Source organism: Trachemys scripta, chromosome 11 (genome assembly GCF_013100865.1).
Source record: "Trachemys scripta elegans isolate TJP31775 chromosome 11, CAS_Tse_1.0, whole genome shotgun sequence".
Classification (NCBI taxonomy): Eukaryota; Metazoa; Chordata; order Testudines; family Emydidae; genus Trachemys; species Trachemys scripta.
In genome coordinates, this window is record NC_048308.1 from 30,992,570 (window position 1) to 31,008,331 (window position 15,762).

A 15,762-nucleotide genomic window follows, 5' to 3' on the forward strand; every position below is an offset into this window, starting at 1 on the left:
TACTGATAATTTGAAGTACTAACCTCCTCCACTACCACCCTGATTGAAATAAAATATCAATATTACAGTACGCTGAAAATGGAAAATTAGATGTGACATTTTGCTGCAAGGCCTCCGAAAGTCCCATTCTCATTCATTTGATTTATTTCTTTGTAGGTCATTTTGGATGGCTTTAGAGCTGAAATATTGTATCTATTTTTTAAAAATCTCACAGCATGTATTAAGACAGCTTGTTCCATTTCCCTCAACACCCTTCAGTCACAAATATTGAAACAATAACTCTACTGTGGCTGGAATAGTTTGTACCATTTGATGCTCAGATACCTAAACAAAGAACTTAAAATGTTTAATAGCATGCAGTGGGCTAAATACTGCTCTCAGTTACATACAAACAACTTCACTCAATAGATACCGGCAACCTAAGAGCTATATTCTGCCCTCTTTCAGGGTCGGCTCATGCCGCCTCACTCCCATGGATGTGAGAAGCCATAAACCCAGCCAAGTAAACCCCATGGTTCTGTCAGACAGGAGACTCTCAGCAGAGAGGCAGCAGTGTGGAACAGGCCAGTAATACAGAGGGAAAGTGCCCAGTGGGGCCATAACTGTGAGAATCCAAAACACCTCACATGCAACTCAACAAAATATTCCACACTGAGGGAAAGAAGGAGCTAAGGATGCTATTACAGCCCATGGGTTGTTATAGAGATTGTGCTGGTGCTGCACAGCCTGAGATACAGGGGAATTCTGTTCTCAACCCCCATGGAAATTCCAACAGCAAAGGCCATTTACTCTGGCTTAGCACAGATTCCACACCATTGTGATCATCTAATCTGACCTGCCTTATAACACAGCTCCCCCAACATAATTCCTAGAGCATAGCTTTTAGAAAAACATCCAATCTTGACTTAAAAATTGACAGTGATGGAGACTCCACCAAGACACTGGTAAATTGTTCTAATGGTTAATTATGCTCACTTTTTAAAATATACACCTTATTTCCAGTCCAAATGTGTCTAGCTTAAATTTCCAGTCATTGGATCATGTTATACCTTTGTCTGCTAGATTGAAGAGTCCATTGTCAAATATTTGTTCCCCATGTAGGTACTTACAGACTGTAATCACCACCCCTTTCTCTTTGTTAAGCTAAACAAATTGAGCGCCTTAAATCTATCACTAAGACAGCTTTTCTGATATTTCAATCATTCTTGTCTTGGCTCTTCTCTGAACCCTCTCCAATTTATCAACATCCTTCCTGAATTGTGGACACACAATATTCTAGCAGCGGTCACACCAGAGCCAAATACAGAAGTAAAATAACCACTCTACCCCTACTCAAGATTTCCCTATTTAGGCATCCAAGATTCGCATTAGCCCTTTTAGTCACAGTGTCGCACTGGGAACTCACATTCAGTTGATTATCTACCGCAACCTCAAAATCTTTTTCAGAGGATCAGGATTTTGTCTTCAGTTCACTCAAGTCCCATTAACATCAATAGGATTTGTGTATGAGGAAAAAGGGCAAAATATGGCTGTAAGTTCCTACCCTAGGTATAATGCTTCTGATATGTTTGTAATGGATTCTGTATTTCTCCCTTTCTTTCTGTCGTAGGCCTTGAAGTTGCACTGATTTAACTTAAACCAGTTTTTAACCCAAATTTCTTTATACCAATGCAAAACCCTGTATGGACACTCTTATTTCACTTTAAGAGCAGCTTATTTCAATTTAGCTTAAACCTGTTCCTAATCAGCATAAGATAAAGTGATATTAGCCAAGTTTATATCAGTTTAAGAGTGTCCACACAGCTTGTTGCACCAGTTTAACTCCATTATAAATCAACCACACTTTTAGTTAAACTGCTGCAACTTTGCATGTAGATAAACATGTAGCCTTTTGCATGTAGTCTAACAGATAGACAACCTATGCCATAGCAGAATGGAGGGTGGTGGATGAATTTGAATAGATTTTTATTTTTGTCATATGCTCAGCCTGGCCAAAAATTATTTTCAAAAAAGACTACTATGCATGCAATATAACATAATAATTTCACTAAAAATAGATTAAAGGGCCCTCTTAAAACTGAACAGTAACCTTTGGTAACTAATCGTGTCACCATTAATACGAGTATCATGGCCAGACAAGTCCATAGGAAGAAATATAGAAGAGAGTATTTCACCAGTTTATAACCAACTAATCTAAAATTATATTTCTGTCTGTTACCTGCTTGTGACTTTGTTTAGCCTCTATTAAAACATAAGCCACAGTGTTCTCGATACCATATTGATTTCAATCTCCTCTGAACACAGGCCTCTGTCACTGCATCTCAGTCAGGTGGATTTCTGTTGTATCGAAACTTAATTGAGCTGGGATTGTCTACCACAAAGCTTCTCAGCTCAGGGGGCACCTCCAACTGATGACTATTCCTAACCTGGCCCTAGACACTAGCCCCTAACCCCACTTCCTAAAGCAACTCCTAACCCCACTTCCCCATCAGAGAAAACAGGACTTAAAGTTGGTGTCATTTTCACAATCTTGCAAAAAATACAAAGGCCTCTACATTGATTCTCTCCAGGGGACCCATGTTACCTCAGCCCATTCCTGTGCTGCTCACCAGGTTTCCTGGGCCTCTAACAGTTGTTTATAATGATTTTCATCTTCAGGATTAAGAAGGCTATCTTACTTCATGGTTGTGTCTGTGCTCCATGTTCAGGAAACATGCTTCCATACGGTCTATTTGACCATATAGATAATTAATTTTCTCTATTTGCATTTCAAACCTCCCGTAGAGAAAAGGGGAAACCTAACTAGACTGGCACATCTATTTAATGTATTTCTCATATGGAAGCATCCTTCACTGGATGGGGAGAAAGAGGCTGGCTCCAACTCCTCAATAACCAGGGAAATAGAGCCATCCCCTTAAATAAAGGGTCATGTTAGTCTGTTTGTTCTTTCATTTTTTACCACATACAGGGCACTTTATTTATACTCAATAAATTCATCAGCAAAAGATGTTTGTGAGATTATTCCGAAAACACTGAATTGGGGACACACATCTTTCAGTAGAAAATGGTACCGTACAGACATCAATCTTAAACCGTACTCTATTGAACCATGGAGCTCATTCTCTCATGTTCCCATAACTGAACTGATAAGAATACCCTGTGTCTTACACTGACAGTGCCTTACCAGGTATAAAATCCTCTATCCCCCAATGACTTTCAGAGAATAATCCCTTCTACTCCAAGTCCAGGTAGAATGCATCCTAATCTCTGAAGTCAGATTGTGTAGCCATGGATTGTATAACATGATTTGATATAATTCCCACAGTACTTACCTGGTTAAAATAATACATGATAGCATGCAACACACAGGGCCAAATTGTGTATTCTCTGCTCACACGCACAGTCACACTGAAGTCAAAGGTAAGTGCCTACCAGTGTGAATAAGGATTCTACAGTCAGGCTCTGTATATAAATATTGCTCCAAAAATCAAATGTTTTTTTTTCTTCCAATTCTTGTGCTTTAAAACATTTTCAAAGCAATTTTAGCAGAGGGGGTATTGCTCCTCTTACTGAACTTAGTGACATGTACTGTAGTTGCTATCATGTCAGACTTATGAAAGAATAAAAACCCACTGGCCCAGGAAAAGGAGTTTTTAATTGCAGAAGAGGGGCAGCAAAGATGGTGATCTCCTACCATAAGCAAAGTCAGTGGCTTCACCACAGAATCTGGATTTGTGGATATCTAAAAGACCAGACACTATTCACAAATGACTTGGTAATTTAAAAGAATCAATGGAACTGTCAAGATCACAGTTGAGGGATTTTCTGAACGTTGTCCTGGAATGGACCAGAGAACTACCATTCTAAAATCTATAGTTTTCACTCCACACATTATTGGTCTAATAAGAGATTGCTTCCTATACATTGTTGAAATGAAACAGAAATCCTAGATTAGGTTTGAAAAATTAGCAGTGTTCCAAGGGGATTTTATTCTCCAATCTTCCTATTTTCAGGGGGGGGGGGAGTGGAATGGTTAATTCTGTTGTTACAACTGCCTGAATTGGAGACCTCTGCTCCACTGATTTCACCCAGGAGACTCTCACAGGTAGGTGGAGACAGACAGAGCCCTAAATTATAACCATACCATATGTTGTGCTGATAGAATGAGGATTCCTGTTGATCATATGTTATTCTGTAATATGATTTGCAAACCTGCTAAAACAATTAATAAATTATTCCAAAATTCTCACCATATACACCCTGGTTATTAAAAAGGAAAGACATACTTTGTTTCTACTAAGAGGATATTTGGGAAAATGTGCATTAAATCATAGCTTTCTATCCCATCCACATTTGTGGAGGTAGACAATCTTATATCTTCATGACTGTGAAAGCAGCAAAGAATGTTGTTTCAGCTAAAAACCAGAAGAGAGAGGAGCAGATATGGATTTGACACTATTTGATTAGTTAGATATGGAGTCTAAGACTGCCACTAATCCATTTTTACAGTTCTTATAGAAAAATGATTTAACATAATACTATTATAAAGTCAAGTCAATATTGTAGTAATTTTTATGCTCTCTGCCATGGCAAGCTTGAAAACTATGAAAAACCTGTTTATTATGGTAATATGAACCCTTCGGAAAAAAAATATTTCCTTTTCTCTCTTTATTTAAGTATGCTTAAGTTCCCAGTAGTTTTGAGAAACAATTTAAGGGCCTGATCCTGAGATGTGCTGACCACCTGCTGGACCAGAACCAAAAATATAAATATAAATTACATTTAAAAGGTTATTATTGAGCTTTCCTCTTGTAAAAGGCAAAGAGCAGGGCATGAAATTCCACTTTGGGTAAGTAGGGATCTTTCCTGAGTGAGAGCCATCAACTTCTGCTGAATTTAAGCTTTCATTAAAAATAAAATAATAATAATTAAAAAAAAGAAAGAGATTTTAGGCCTTGTGGGTGTATGATAACCAGTGAAGTGCTGTCTTCTTGAATCTGCAGAGACAAATCTGGCTGCCGTCACTGCTAGAGAAGTTAGGATGTCTCAGCTCCTGCTGCAGTTAGGGTGGCTGACAGGGTCATCCACCATTGTCATTAGGAGTAGCATTACCCTGGGTGAGTTGCCATACCCATACTCAGATGGGGCATGACTGGAGACAGAAGCCTGGCCCAGGAGGGGTTGCGGTTAGGGGCAGAAGTGTCTTTGAGTCTGGTGAATAGGCTGAGCCTTGGGAAGCAAGCATTGGGTAAATTTTTCAAAGCTTTGCAAAAGAGTATCTCTGCTTCTCATTGCTGCTTAATGGCACATCCTTCCCATAAGATTGGTAGCACCAAATCATGGTCCCATTTAAGTCTATTGCATAGCTGATTCACAGAGAAGGACCAGGATTTGGTTTGTAGTTGTTAAATTAGTGCTATCACAGTGCCAAATCCAGCTTATGCCTGGGATGACTCAGGCCTTCATTTTCATACATACTGGAAAGAAGTCGCTCACTTTATTGTTACACTTCTGCACTAGCCTCACAGCTTTATTTCAACTCCTTGTTAATAGTCAGCTACCAAAACAAGCCATAAAGCTAAAAGGAGATTTAACTGGGACAAGAGTAGAGGTTGCCTCTCTAAATGTTTTGGTTTGAAAAACCAAACACAAATATATCCTTACACTTTCTTTAACAAACTGATATATGCGGAGGGAAGGGGGGGGGGAGAGTGTGTGTGTGTGTGTGTGCACGTGCGCGCGCACAATAACTGGGTCATTTTTCAAGCGGAGGGAAGCCTGAACCTGCAGACATAGGCCTGGGAAGTCAGGAAAAAGAGAGAGTGCCACCTCTGCAGAATGTTTCTTCTGCCCCCTGCAGAAGTCTCTGTGAGGACTCCACAGAGTTGGAGGAGGTAGGTAACTGTCATGGCTCTGCTGGATTCTTCCCCCTCCAAACACAGCTGGAGTCTGTAGTAACTTAGACTTCTTCCTCTTCCATAATTTGGAACCTCCTTGAAGGGATTCTTTGGGCAGCTACATTTGTGGGAGATGACAAAAGCACAACCCTTGCCAGAGCATGCTGTCCAAAAGCCAATGCAGCCACCAGGACTAGGCAGAGTGCAGAAGCAATGTGCCTGCCTGAGATGCCCCTGGCTTCCAGTGGATTCTCAGTTCAAGAGAAATCCAGAGGTTAAAGAAAGGAACATCCAAGCTTCTCCCATTGAGAAATGGTGGGGGGAAGTTTTATCTTCTGTGGAAGAATGGCATGAAATTTCACAAGTTAAAACTCATGGTATTTCTACTCCTCTGTGTTGATTATTCCTGTGTCGAGTATTAAAAATGAAAATAAGTTTTAAAATGCTGATACACACAGTGTGATAGAGGACTATTAAATCTTGCAAACTACTCTGGCTACAGACAGTTCTATATATTATTGTAATATTTAACTTGCCAGAACAAATTTAGTATGTAGAGATACTACACAGAATCATAATACATGTAGAATAAAGTCTGACTAATTACACCTCTACCCAGATATAACACTGTCCTCGGGAGCCAAAAAAATCTTACCGAGTTATAGGTGAAACCACGTTATATCGAACTTACTTCGATCCGCCGGAGTGCGCAGCCCCGCACTCCCGGAGCACTGCTTTACCGCGTTATATACGAATTCGTGTTCTATCGGGTCGCGTTATATTGGGGTAGAGGTGTACTTAGAATTAGGAATAATTTATTGTAGTGAAATGTGGCAAATACATTAATGGGCACAAAACAAAAGTTAAAGTTATCTGAACTTAAACTTTTTAGAGAATAATGGGATTCAGTTTTGATTAAAAACCAGACTATGGTCACATATCACAATTTTGAAAAACCTCTTAATTTATCTTTAAATGTCTCTCTTGCATAGCTCAGGAATAAGATCACAAGCCATTACAAACTTTTTAGCAGTTTTATGGCAGAGCTGAAAGTGGGCCAGTACAGTATACTGGTAAGAAGTGGCCACCAACGGAGGGGTGGGGGGGAGGAGGGGAAGAGGAACAAAAGGGGCAGCTGCCCCAGAGCCCAGAGATTTAAAAGGGTCTGGTGCTCCCAGACACCGCTACCGCAGCTGGAGCCTCGGGCCCTTTAAATCGCTGCCGGAGCCCCAGGTAGTGTGGAAGGGATGGCTGGGGGAAGCTGACCCCCAACCCCACCAGGCCCCCGTACTGGTAAGTCTTTTATCTTACTTTCACCCCTGTCTTATGGTACATTTAAAAGGATGACAGATTTATGTGGAGTATAGAGCTCTCTGAATACAGTAGCGAAGATGTTTGTACTAGCAAGATACCATGCTGCATTAGACACTTCCACCGCAATATGTTGCTTAGTTTGACACACAAAAGTGAGGACTGTCCTTTGTCACTTCATAAGACAATTTCATATCTACTTTAACAGCAATGTAAACATTCGTTTCAATAAATTCTCTGTTCGCTTTTTCATCACCAGTGAGGCTTGTGTAAAACTTTAATTTCCCCTTTTAAATTTGGCTATCAGCCTGTAAAATAAATTATTTTACCTAATGAAATGTATCTGCTTTCTGCATCAATTTACAATCTTTGCTACTACCTCTAAAGTTAGAGTAATACTTCATAGGGATAAAACCTGCACCATCAAGTTCTATAAATATTAGTTCCTTTCATAGTTGCTACAATGTTAATTTTGCTGATATTAAGTTACCCAGTTGAAGCATGCTACAAAAATATTACAACAAAACTTCATTCTGAGATACAACCTTTCATTTCTGAAAGGTTGTATCTTATTACTGTACCGTTTAGGAAATATGATTCTATAATCATAAATAGTATTAATTAATTACTGTAAAGTGTTTGGTAACTAAACAGACCACCACAAAATCATTGTCTAAATTAAAAATAAAGATTAATAAAAATCTTTAAAGAAATATTGTCAAACAGCACAAAGAAATGAATATCTTCATGCACAGACAATAAATTTTGTATAAACAGATCACCACTGTAAAATGGAAACCAGTCAATAGAATTAGAATGTAATATGGCAAAGTGTAAGGAAAGCTGTCTATCTGCTTATGATATTTAGTTGGTAGTCCATCCTTTGAGATTTTCCTGAATCCCACTTCATATTCAACAAAGGGAAAACAAAGCATGAATATATTTTTAAAAACTATGTACTGTATATATATTTATTGTAAAACCAGTATTCATGAAAATTCTCACTTGAGTAAGGTAAGCAGGATTTGGCCCATTGCTGTGATATGAACTGACATAATAAAATGGATTGTCTCTGTATAGCACCTATCCCAATAGGGCTTTGATCCTGACTGAAGCCTCTGGGCATTACTACAATACAGACACTTGCTGAATTTTTTTTATTTGAAAGTTGAGAATCTCTCTTAGAAACCTAAGAGTTCAATAATAAAGTTTATTAAAAAAAGTAATTGAAATGTGAAAAACAAATAGTCTCATTTATCGCAACACATGCAGGGATATATAGAAACTTCAAAGAGTTGATACTCTGTACAATGATGCTTCAAAAATTGCATCTCTGAGGTATCACACATAATGTGATACAGGAATTGTCAAAATAAACACACATTTATTACACAGTACAAAAGACTAAGTAGACATGTCAAATCATAACTCATTGGATTGTATGTATACTGCTGCTCCTCAGAGGACACCGAATGTTGTTCAATTTCTATTTTGAACAAAATTTCAAACTTTTTTTTAAATAGCCACAAATATTTATTTTACATGCTAAAGCCAGGACTCTCTCTTTCATTGTTTATTCTATACATTTTTTGGAGTCCATGGGCTCAATAATCTATTTTACTGTGTTCAGCATCTGGATCTGGAGGGGTCATTGAATCACAGCAAACTATTTCCCTTCTCCCTATTTCAGCAGAGTATACTGCTGAAATAACTGAATATTTCATTAATAGGGCCATGGAGATGTTAATAAAAATATAAAGACTGGATCATTTTAATTGCATAATGTATTTTTGAGGCAAAGTCCTTTACAATATGAAAATTCAACCTTACAGGTCCACTAAATTTTTTTGTAATTTCTAATTAATACTTCTGTGGAAAGATTCATCTTCTAAACAGTCCCAGCAATCTCCTACTATAAATTTGCAGCTCATCTGTTAATCAGTGTCTATTCCATTATTATTCAGATCTGGACAAAATGTGAAGCAAAAAAGCTCTGGTTTAGGAGAGTATATTCCTTTAACAAGAGTAATATCTCACCCTCATGCTACAGCTTTAGCAAATGCTGTCCAGCACAGTTGCAATTGTTGTTTAATGAAGACCACAGACATTTTACTTCAATTACTAGAGAATGTAGACTGTCACCTAATATGTTGGTTTCTGATCTAAACAATAGTGCAATTGAATTTTGTGAATTAAAGTAATTTTTCTACACTTTCAGATCAGGTTTATGAAGAGAAACTGGCTTACATCAGCTGAATTATGCATACTTTTATGCATACTGAGGCATACAGTTATCTGCCTTTTTATTTATTGTGAGGAACTACAATTTTCTTTTTTTTTTTTTTTTTAAACCCAGGACATCTCAAACATAGGAAATTTGGATTTAATCACCAAATCTGTGATTTCATGTATGTAGGTCAAATGGATGTGGGTTCCACTCAGCTGAAAAAAAAAGATGAGGAGTAATGTGATTTCAGTCTGAGTAATTTTATAGCAAAGACTGCAAGATATGTTTTGAAGATGTCATTGACTGCGACACAAATCAATATTAAAAACTTATACAGGAAGCACACTTTTAGAAGATGGTCCTTAAAGCTATTTCATAGGCTCACAGATTTCTAGAATCATAAATTACAATAGCTTGCACTTGTAATTAGGGTATCTTCTTCAGTTTCCCTCTTCAATTATTTACAGGCCAAAAACAAAAAACAAACAAAGCGGCATTGCATTATCTATATTAAATGTTATGTACTTTGTTTCTAACTTACTAATGGTACATAAAAATCACTAAGGTGAATGTTCCAGTATAAAAGTGTTTTTTTCACCTGAGTGTATTTATTTATTATTCATCCAGCTCAGTGTTGAATGATACAGCAGGCTGCTCTTTAGGCATGCTATGCTGCATTATTTTTAAAAGATACATTAAGCATACATGGCATCTAAAAAGTAGTTTTGATTATTCCACAATATTTCTTTAAACTACAATACTATGTACACAAAGTAGTCTTCACTTTCATATCTTTGAAAATGTGGATTACACATTTGAGAGAAAATTTAGTAATTCAATATCATTTAAATGTCTTTCACCATAATATTCCTACCAGTTTCGGTCTACAATTAAATACATTTCAATGCCTTATCACTGTTGACTTTTAAACTCTCTCATGATTGTCAAACTTTATTTTTCAGCCAAATACTGTAATTCATATTTTACTTTAAAACAGGGGGTACAACAAACAAGACATTTGATCAAGTTCACAATTTAAGAGGAGATTGTTCTGCAAGTGCCACAAAGCCAGATATATTTTCACTAGCAAGCAAAGCTTGATTATAACCTGCACAAGCAAGTTCACACACTGTATCCACACATGACCTGTTGTGATTTGTGAGGAGTGACATTGGTGGTTGAAGAGGCTTATGCTAAATGTTCCAGACAGCTGATGCAACCACCTCTGCATTTGCCAATTTGCAGCATGATGCTTCTAGAGCGGTGGGACTGTCGGCCCTTACAGGCTCCAAAAAAGGGCGGAAAGAGACTTCAAATCCACCCAAATTAACAAAAACCAACTGAACAACCGTTTATCTGCAATCAGCAGGTCACTGGGCACAACATTAAAGGCAGAAGTTGGATTTTGACACTCTCTTTAAATTCAGGAGTTCAGCAATTGTGAAAAATGATTTTTGAAGGTCTAACCAACAGACAAGGAAAACCAATGTGTGGGTGAAACCAGCCTAGCGAGTATATTACATTTAAAACACACACTTTTTTTTTTAAAATGAGATCTAGCAGCTGAGCTGAAAGCACCCTCCCTCCCAGTTGAAAGTTACAAAGCAGCTACAATGGAGAGCAGCAGCCTGGGCGCTGGGCGTTAAACTTCGGCTCCGTTTTTTGCTTAAAATGAAGGTTTTAACAGCGGACGGAGGCGACACCAAATCCTAGGAGCTGCCCAATAAAGCCCGACAAGGGCACAGAAATGCCCTTCGCAGCCCTGATCTCTATTTAACGGGGAGGGGTATTGAGGACACGGCTCTGGAGGAGACACGCCACTGATCCCTGGGAGGAGGAGGAGGATGGGGGAGCGGCGGAGAGGGCAAGGCAGAGTTGGGCGAGGAGGGACAGCACGGGGTGGGTGGGGAGAGGAGGAGAAGGCAGCTGTGCAGCCTGCAGCGAAGCCAGCCCCCGCCCCGCTCCCCCTCACCCCGGCTGGAGGGACAGGAGCAGCGGTGGCAGAGGCAGGAAGGGGCTGCCGGCTCTTTCCTGTCTGAGTGTGTAACCCGATCCCGCCCCCCGCCGCAGCCCCCTCCTGGCCTCGGGCTATAGTTAGCAACATCCAGCAAGTACAGCTGCAGCCCAGCCCAGCCCGGCCGCCGGTACCGTACCTTAGCCTGCAGATACTGGGGGTAGTAGTAGGTGGTGTACTGGGGGTACATCTGCTGTTTCCACACTTTGCCCATGAAGCTGGAAATGTCGCCTGCAGTGCAGGGGCGGGGGGCACTTTAGGGGGCTCCAAATGCCTCGCTCTTGCCTCTTCCTTTCTGGCTGCTGCAGCTTCTCCTCAGCGGAGCCCAAACCTTCCTCCTCCTCCTCCTCCTCCCAGCAGCAGCAGGGAGAGACCGCAGCGCGCCCCCAACACAGGCTCGCTCTCTCCTCCCCCCACAAGTTTCCTCAAGTCCCTGCCCAGCCACAGCCCGGCAGCAGCGCCAGCCCGGTTCCGACGGCCCGGCGCACTGGGAAACGATCAATACAAGTGTGAACTGCAGCCGCGGCAGCGCTCGGTGCCAGGCAGCTGAGGGAGGGGGCCAGGGGAGGGAAGGGGGGCAAGGGGCGGTGCTTAGGCCCAGCTGGGCTCGAGCTGTGGGCTGGAGTTTAACCACTGAGGACTTACTGGCATTAGGGAGCCGCAGGAGCTGGGCAAGGATGCTCGCTTCCAGGCGCAGGCTGCAGCATCGTTGCAGCCGACAAGTGATCTAGGATCAGGGCAAGCGCGGTTCTAACCCTGGAAAAGTCATTCGGCGTTAACGCTTCTGGGTAGGAAGGACTCCATATTCCTGCTCTGCCGAAGGGGGAGTGCAACACACACACTGTGCATGACCTTGCTGGCTGGATTCTGCTTTATCATCTCCTTTGAGCCTTGAGATAGCTGGCACGAATGCAGTGGTGCAGGGCACAAGCCTCAGTGCAGAAGTGGATCTAGTTCAGAAAAAACTAGCATCGCTTTAACATTTCCTTGCAGGGGGGACATGTTCCTGGCTAAAATTTCTCAGGACACCAGTACTTCACTTACCAGATTTGCCTGAAGTGTAGATTAACTGGTGTGCCTCATCCTCAAGTGTAATCAAATAGGGGGGGGGAAATGACATCCATTCTAACAGATGGTGGTGTATATTTTCCTTTGGAATATAAGCATGCTTGTTTGTTTGTTTCTTTAAAAGAATTTCACAAGTTTAGTTTAGAGAAAGAAAGGAAAGGCAAACAGGTTACAATGTAATAAAAAACATTTACTTCAGATTGTTTTTGCTTCTGATCAGCATATATCCTCCTCCTACCCAATGCTGCATTTTCCAACATGCACTTAATGAATTCTCAGAGAGTCTAAACAGATGTCACTTCTTGTCAGGCTGTGAAAATTATGGTTTGTGTCCCAGGAGCGCTGGTTTATTAATTAAATATATAGGCAAGCTCCATGAAAGCTGCTGTGCTTATTAGGGTTAACCTAGCTAAAAATGGGGGGAAAGGGAAAGATGTGGCATAAAAGCTGAGTATTCACAAGTATCCCTGCATAGAGTGTAAAGGCAGCTTTTAAGCAGTCCTGCATCCTGCTACCATCAAATCTTGTTACTAGCCCAGGTGTGGATAGGTGATTGCAGATAGTCACCAAATCCTAGAGAAGAGATTTAGGTTTCTGCTCTGAGGTTTGCAGCAAAATGATGCTGCAAATTAGCTGATCTGTCACTAAAAGACAGATCTATTTGCAAGTTTGGTCATGGGAGGAAATTCTTACTATACTTTATGGACCACACTGATTCAAAGACTAGTAGAGGAGGTTCTGCATCCAGGAAGATGGAACAGGAGTTCCTTGGTTTTTAGGCTACCACATGACTGGAACCCCAAAGGGAATGGGGCTGAACTCAGGAGGGGTAATTAATATTAAATTTGTACCTGAACTGGTGATGTTCCTGGTGAGAAAAACAAAGGTCATGGACAGAGAGAAGTCTGGCAAAAGGGAACTATCAGGTGGCTGAGAAGGGCCAATGCCATAATAATCCCGTGCTCCGGGATTGCACAAGTAGTACGACAGACAGTTGAAAAAGCCAAGTCAGCACAGGACAGAAGCAGTTGCCTTCTGGAAAAGATGCAGTTCAAGGACTCCAAGTTTATGCTGTGAAATCTGGACTGTGTAGTGGTTGAAGTGAGGAGGCTGTAATGTGTGGTCACCTGTTGGTGCGGGTGGGGTTTCAGAAACTGATGACAAGTGTGTGGCCATGGCCAAAATATTTGATGCTACTCACCAACTTGGCAATTATACACCAGAGGCTTCCAAACTGTGGTTCAAGGATCTCTGGTGGTCAGCAGAGAGAGCTCAAAGATCGCAGAGTGTTGATTCTCCTGGTTTCCTATTGAGAGAGGCAGATTAGGATAGGGGGAGGGAGGCAAGAGAGGGAAAAGAAAAGCAACAGTAGCCGGTGTGAATAACTCTTTTTTTTAAGGAAGGGATAACACTCTTACTGCACTAAAGACAATTAGAAATACCAGGAAAACAGTTGTGTATTCCTTTCTACCTAAGCAACTATTGTAGTTGCCACAAGAATGTTAACAGTCTAATGTGGAGGGTCATGAATGGGAAGTATCCAGAAGACAAAATCTCTTAACTGTGATCCACACAATTAAAAAGTTTGAGAACTTCTGGTATACATAGTTCCAGCAGTTATGACTGCAGCAATCTCAACTTAGTTGTGTCAAGTTACTGGAAATACACGATAGCTGCCAATGAGATGAGTAGTAATACGCACTGTTACTATGACTGCTGAAAGCATGAAAGAACAAATCTGGCTAAGAGTATTTTATTACTGTGATCATTAATATCAACTGCTATAACTAAAGATGGGCTCCTAATTCCTTTCAGTTGCTTATAGCTACCCACCCCCAAGTTTTTTTAATCTGAAATGTTCCCTGCTTGGTTTCTGCCCAAAAAACGTGATTTATTTAAAGATGGAGCAAAATTGGGTCCAACTTTAAGCTATAGAAGCTAGATATTCTACCAACCCTACTCCCCACACACACGCACTTACTTCCAATTGAAATATTTGCTTTTATTTATTTTTAAAATAACTTTGAAATTTGTAATATATTCTATCGGGTACTGTAATTACCACTGAGAATTTAAAAATTAAGGAAAGGACCTGATGGTGCAAAATTCCACTCTTCTAAGCAGTCCTTCAGTCCTATAGAAGATGAGTGAGGATTTGCAGATCATGCCGCAGTTTGAATAACATGAGTTCAGAAGATGACTTCTTCTTGGCTTGGTCCCAACTATACGGAGTCAGCTCTTCCAGTCATTCTTCTCCATTCCAGTCTTGAAGCAGTTCATCAGAAACTCCATAGCTAATTGAACCCTTTAGTACAATATCCATGCAACTAATTTTGGGTTTTCCAGCCCTTCTCTTACCCTCCACTTCTAACTTTAACACCTTGTTTCTGGTGTATTCTTCCCATTTCTTTTTACTCACCGAAACAATCTGAACATGGAATCCCTCAGCTTTTGTAATTGGTACCACCTTCACACTTCCGCTAATTCATTCATTCCAAACATGTAATTCCAAGCATCCATCTTAATATTTTCATTTCCAGTGTACTGAAGATCTGATCCTGTCTCTTCCACAGATTCAGAGCTAGAATTCAGAATGAGTTAGAAGATTTAAAGAAATTACATTTTAAAATCAGCATAAATTACATGCATGCCCATTAGAATTTATCTGTTTGTTCTCAAAGATGCATTTTAAGGCAGACTGCTCCTAAATACATATTTGTTAAGCATGGATCAGTAGAGGAAGCCTCAGGTAAGACATCTTTACCTTAGAGTGACTCAGTGGTGTCCCTTTAATATAGAATGAGTTAATTACTGATATTCTGTGATTAAATGGAGAAGAAACTCATTTTGCTTTAATGCAAAGTTAAGTCAGAAGAATCCAGTATTCAGAAGTCAGGAATTTCCCCAGAGTTAAGGTTCTAACACATAGCTCCTCCATAGTGCACATAAAGATATATTTCCTATACCCATTTTCCTTGCTAAATGCAAACAGTTTACACAAGATGTAAATTTTCAAAAATGACCCCAATTTTTGGGTGTCCAACCTAACACACATTATCATAGCATATCAGGGTTGGAAGGGACCTCAGTTATCTAGTCCAACCTCCTGCTCAAAGCAGGACCAATCCCCAACTAAATCATCCCAGCCAGGGCTTTGTCAAGCCTGACCTTAAAAACCTCTAAGGAAGGAGATTCCACCACCTCCGTATGTAACCCATTCCAGTGCTTCACCATCCTCCTAGTGA

General features: G+C 40.3%; 1 protein-coding gene across 4 annotated transcripts in view; it reads right to left on the reverse strand.

Annotated features, from left to right (window-relative positions):
• RBMS1 (RNA binding motif single stranded interacting protein 1) overlaps window positions 1-11,999 on the reverse strand; it is a 189,627-nt gene extending 177,628 nt beyond the window's left edge. For 2 of the 4 annotated variants that reach the window (XM_034785629.1, XM_034785628.1), the window contains exon 1: window positions 11,589-11,999. In XM_034785629.1, the coding sequence (XP_034641520.1) occupies window positions 11,589-11,663 (75 nt within the window). In that variant the 5' untranslated portion in view covers window positions 11,664-11,999. The remainder of the gene's footprint in view (window positions 1-11,588) is intronic. The other 2 variants (XM_034785626.1, XM_034785625.1) reach the window with 1 other exon arrangement.
• Window positions 12,000-15,762: the final 3,763 nt, after the last annotated feature.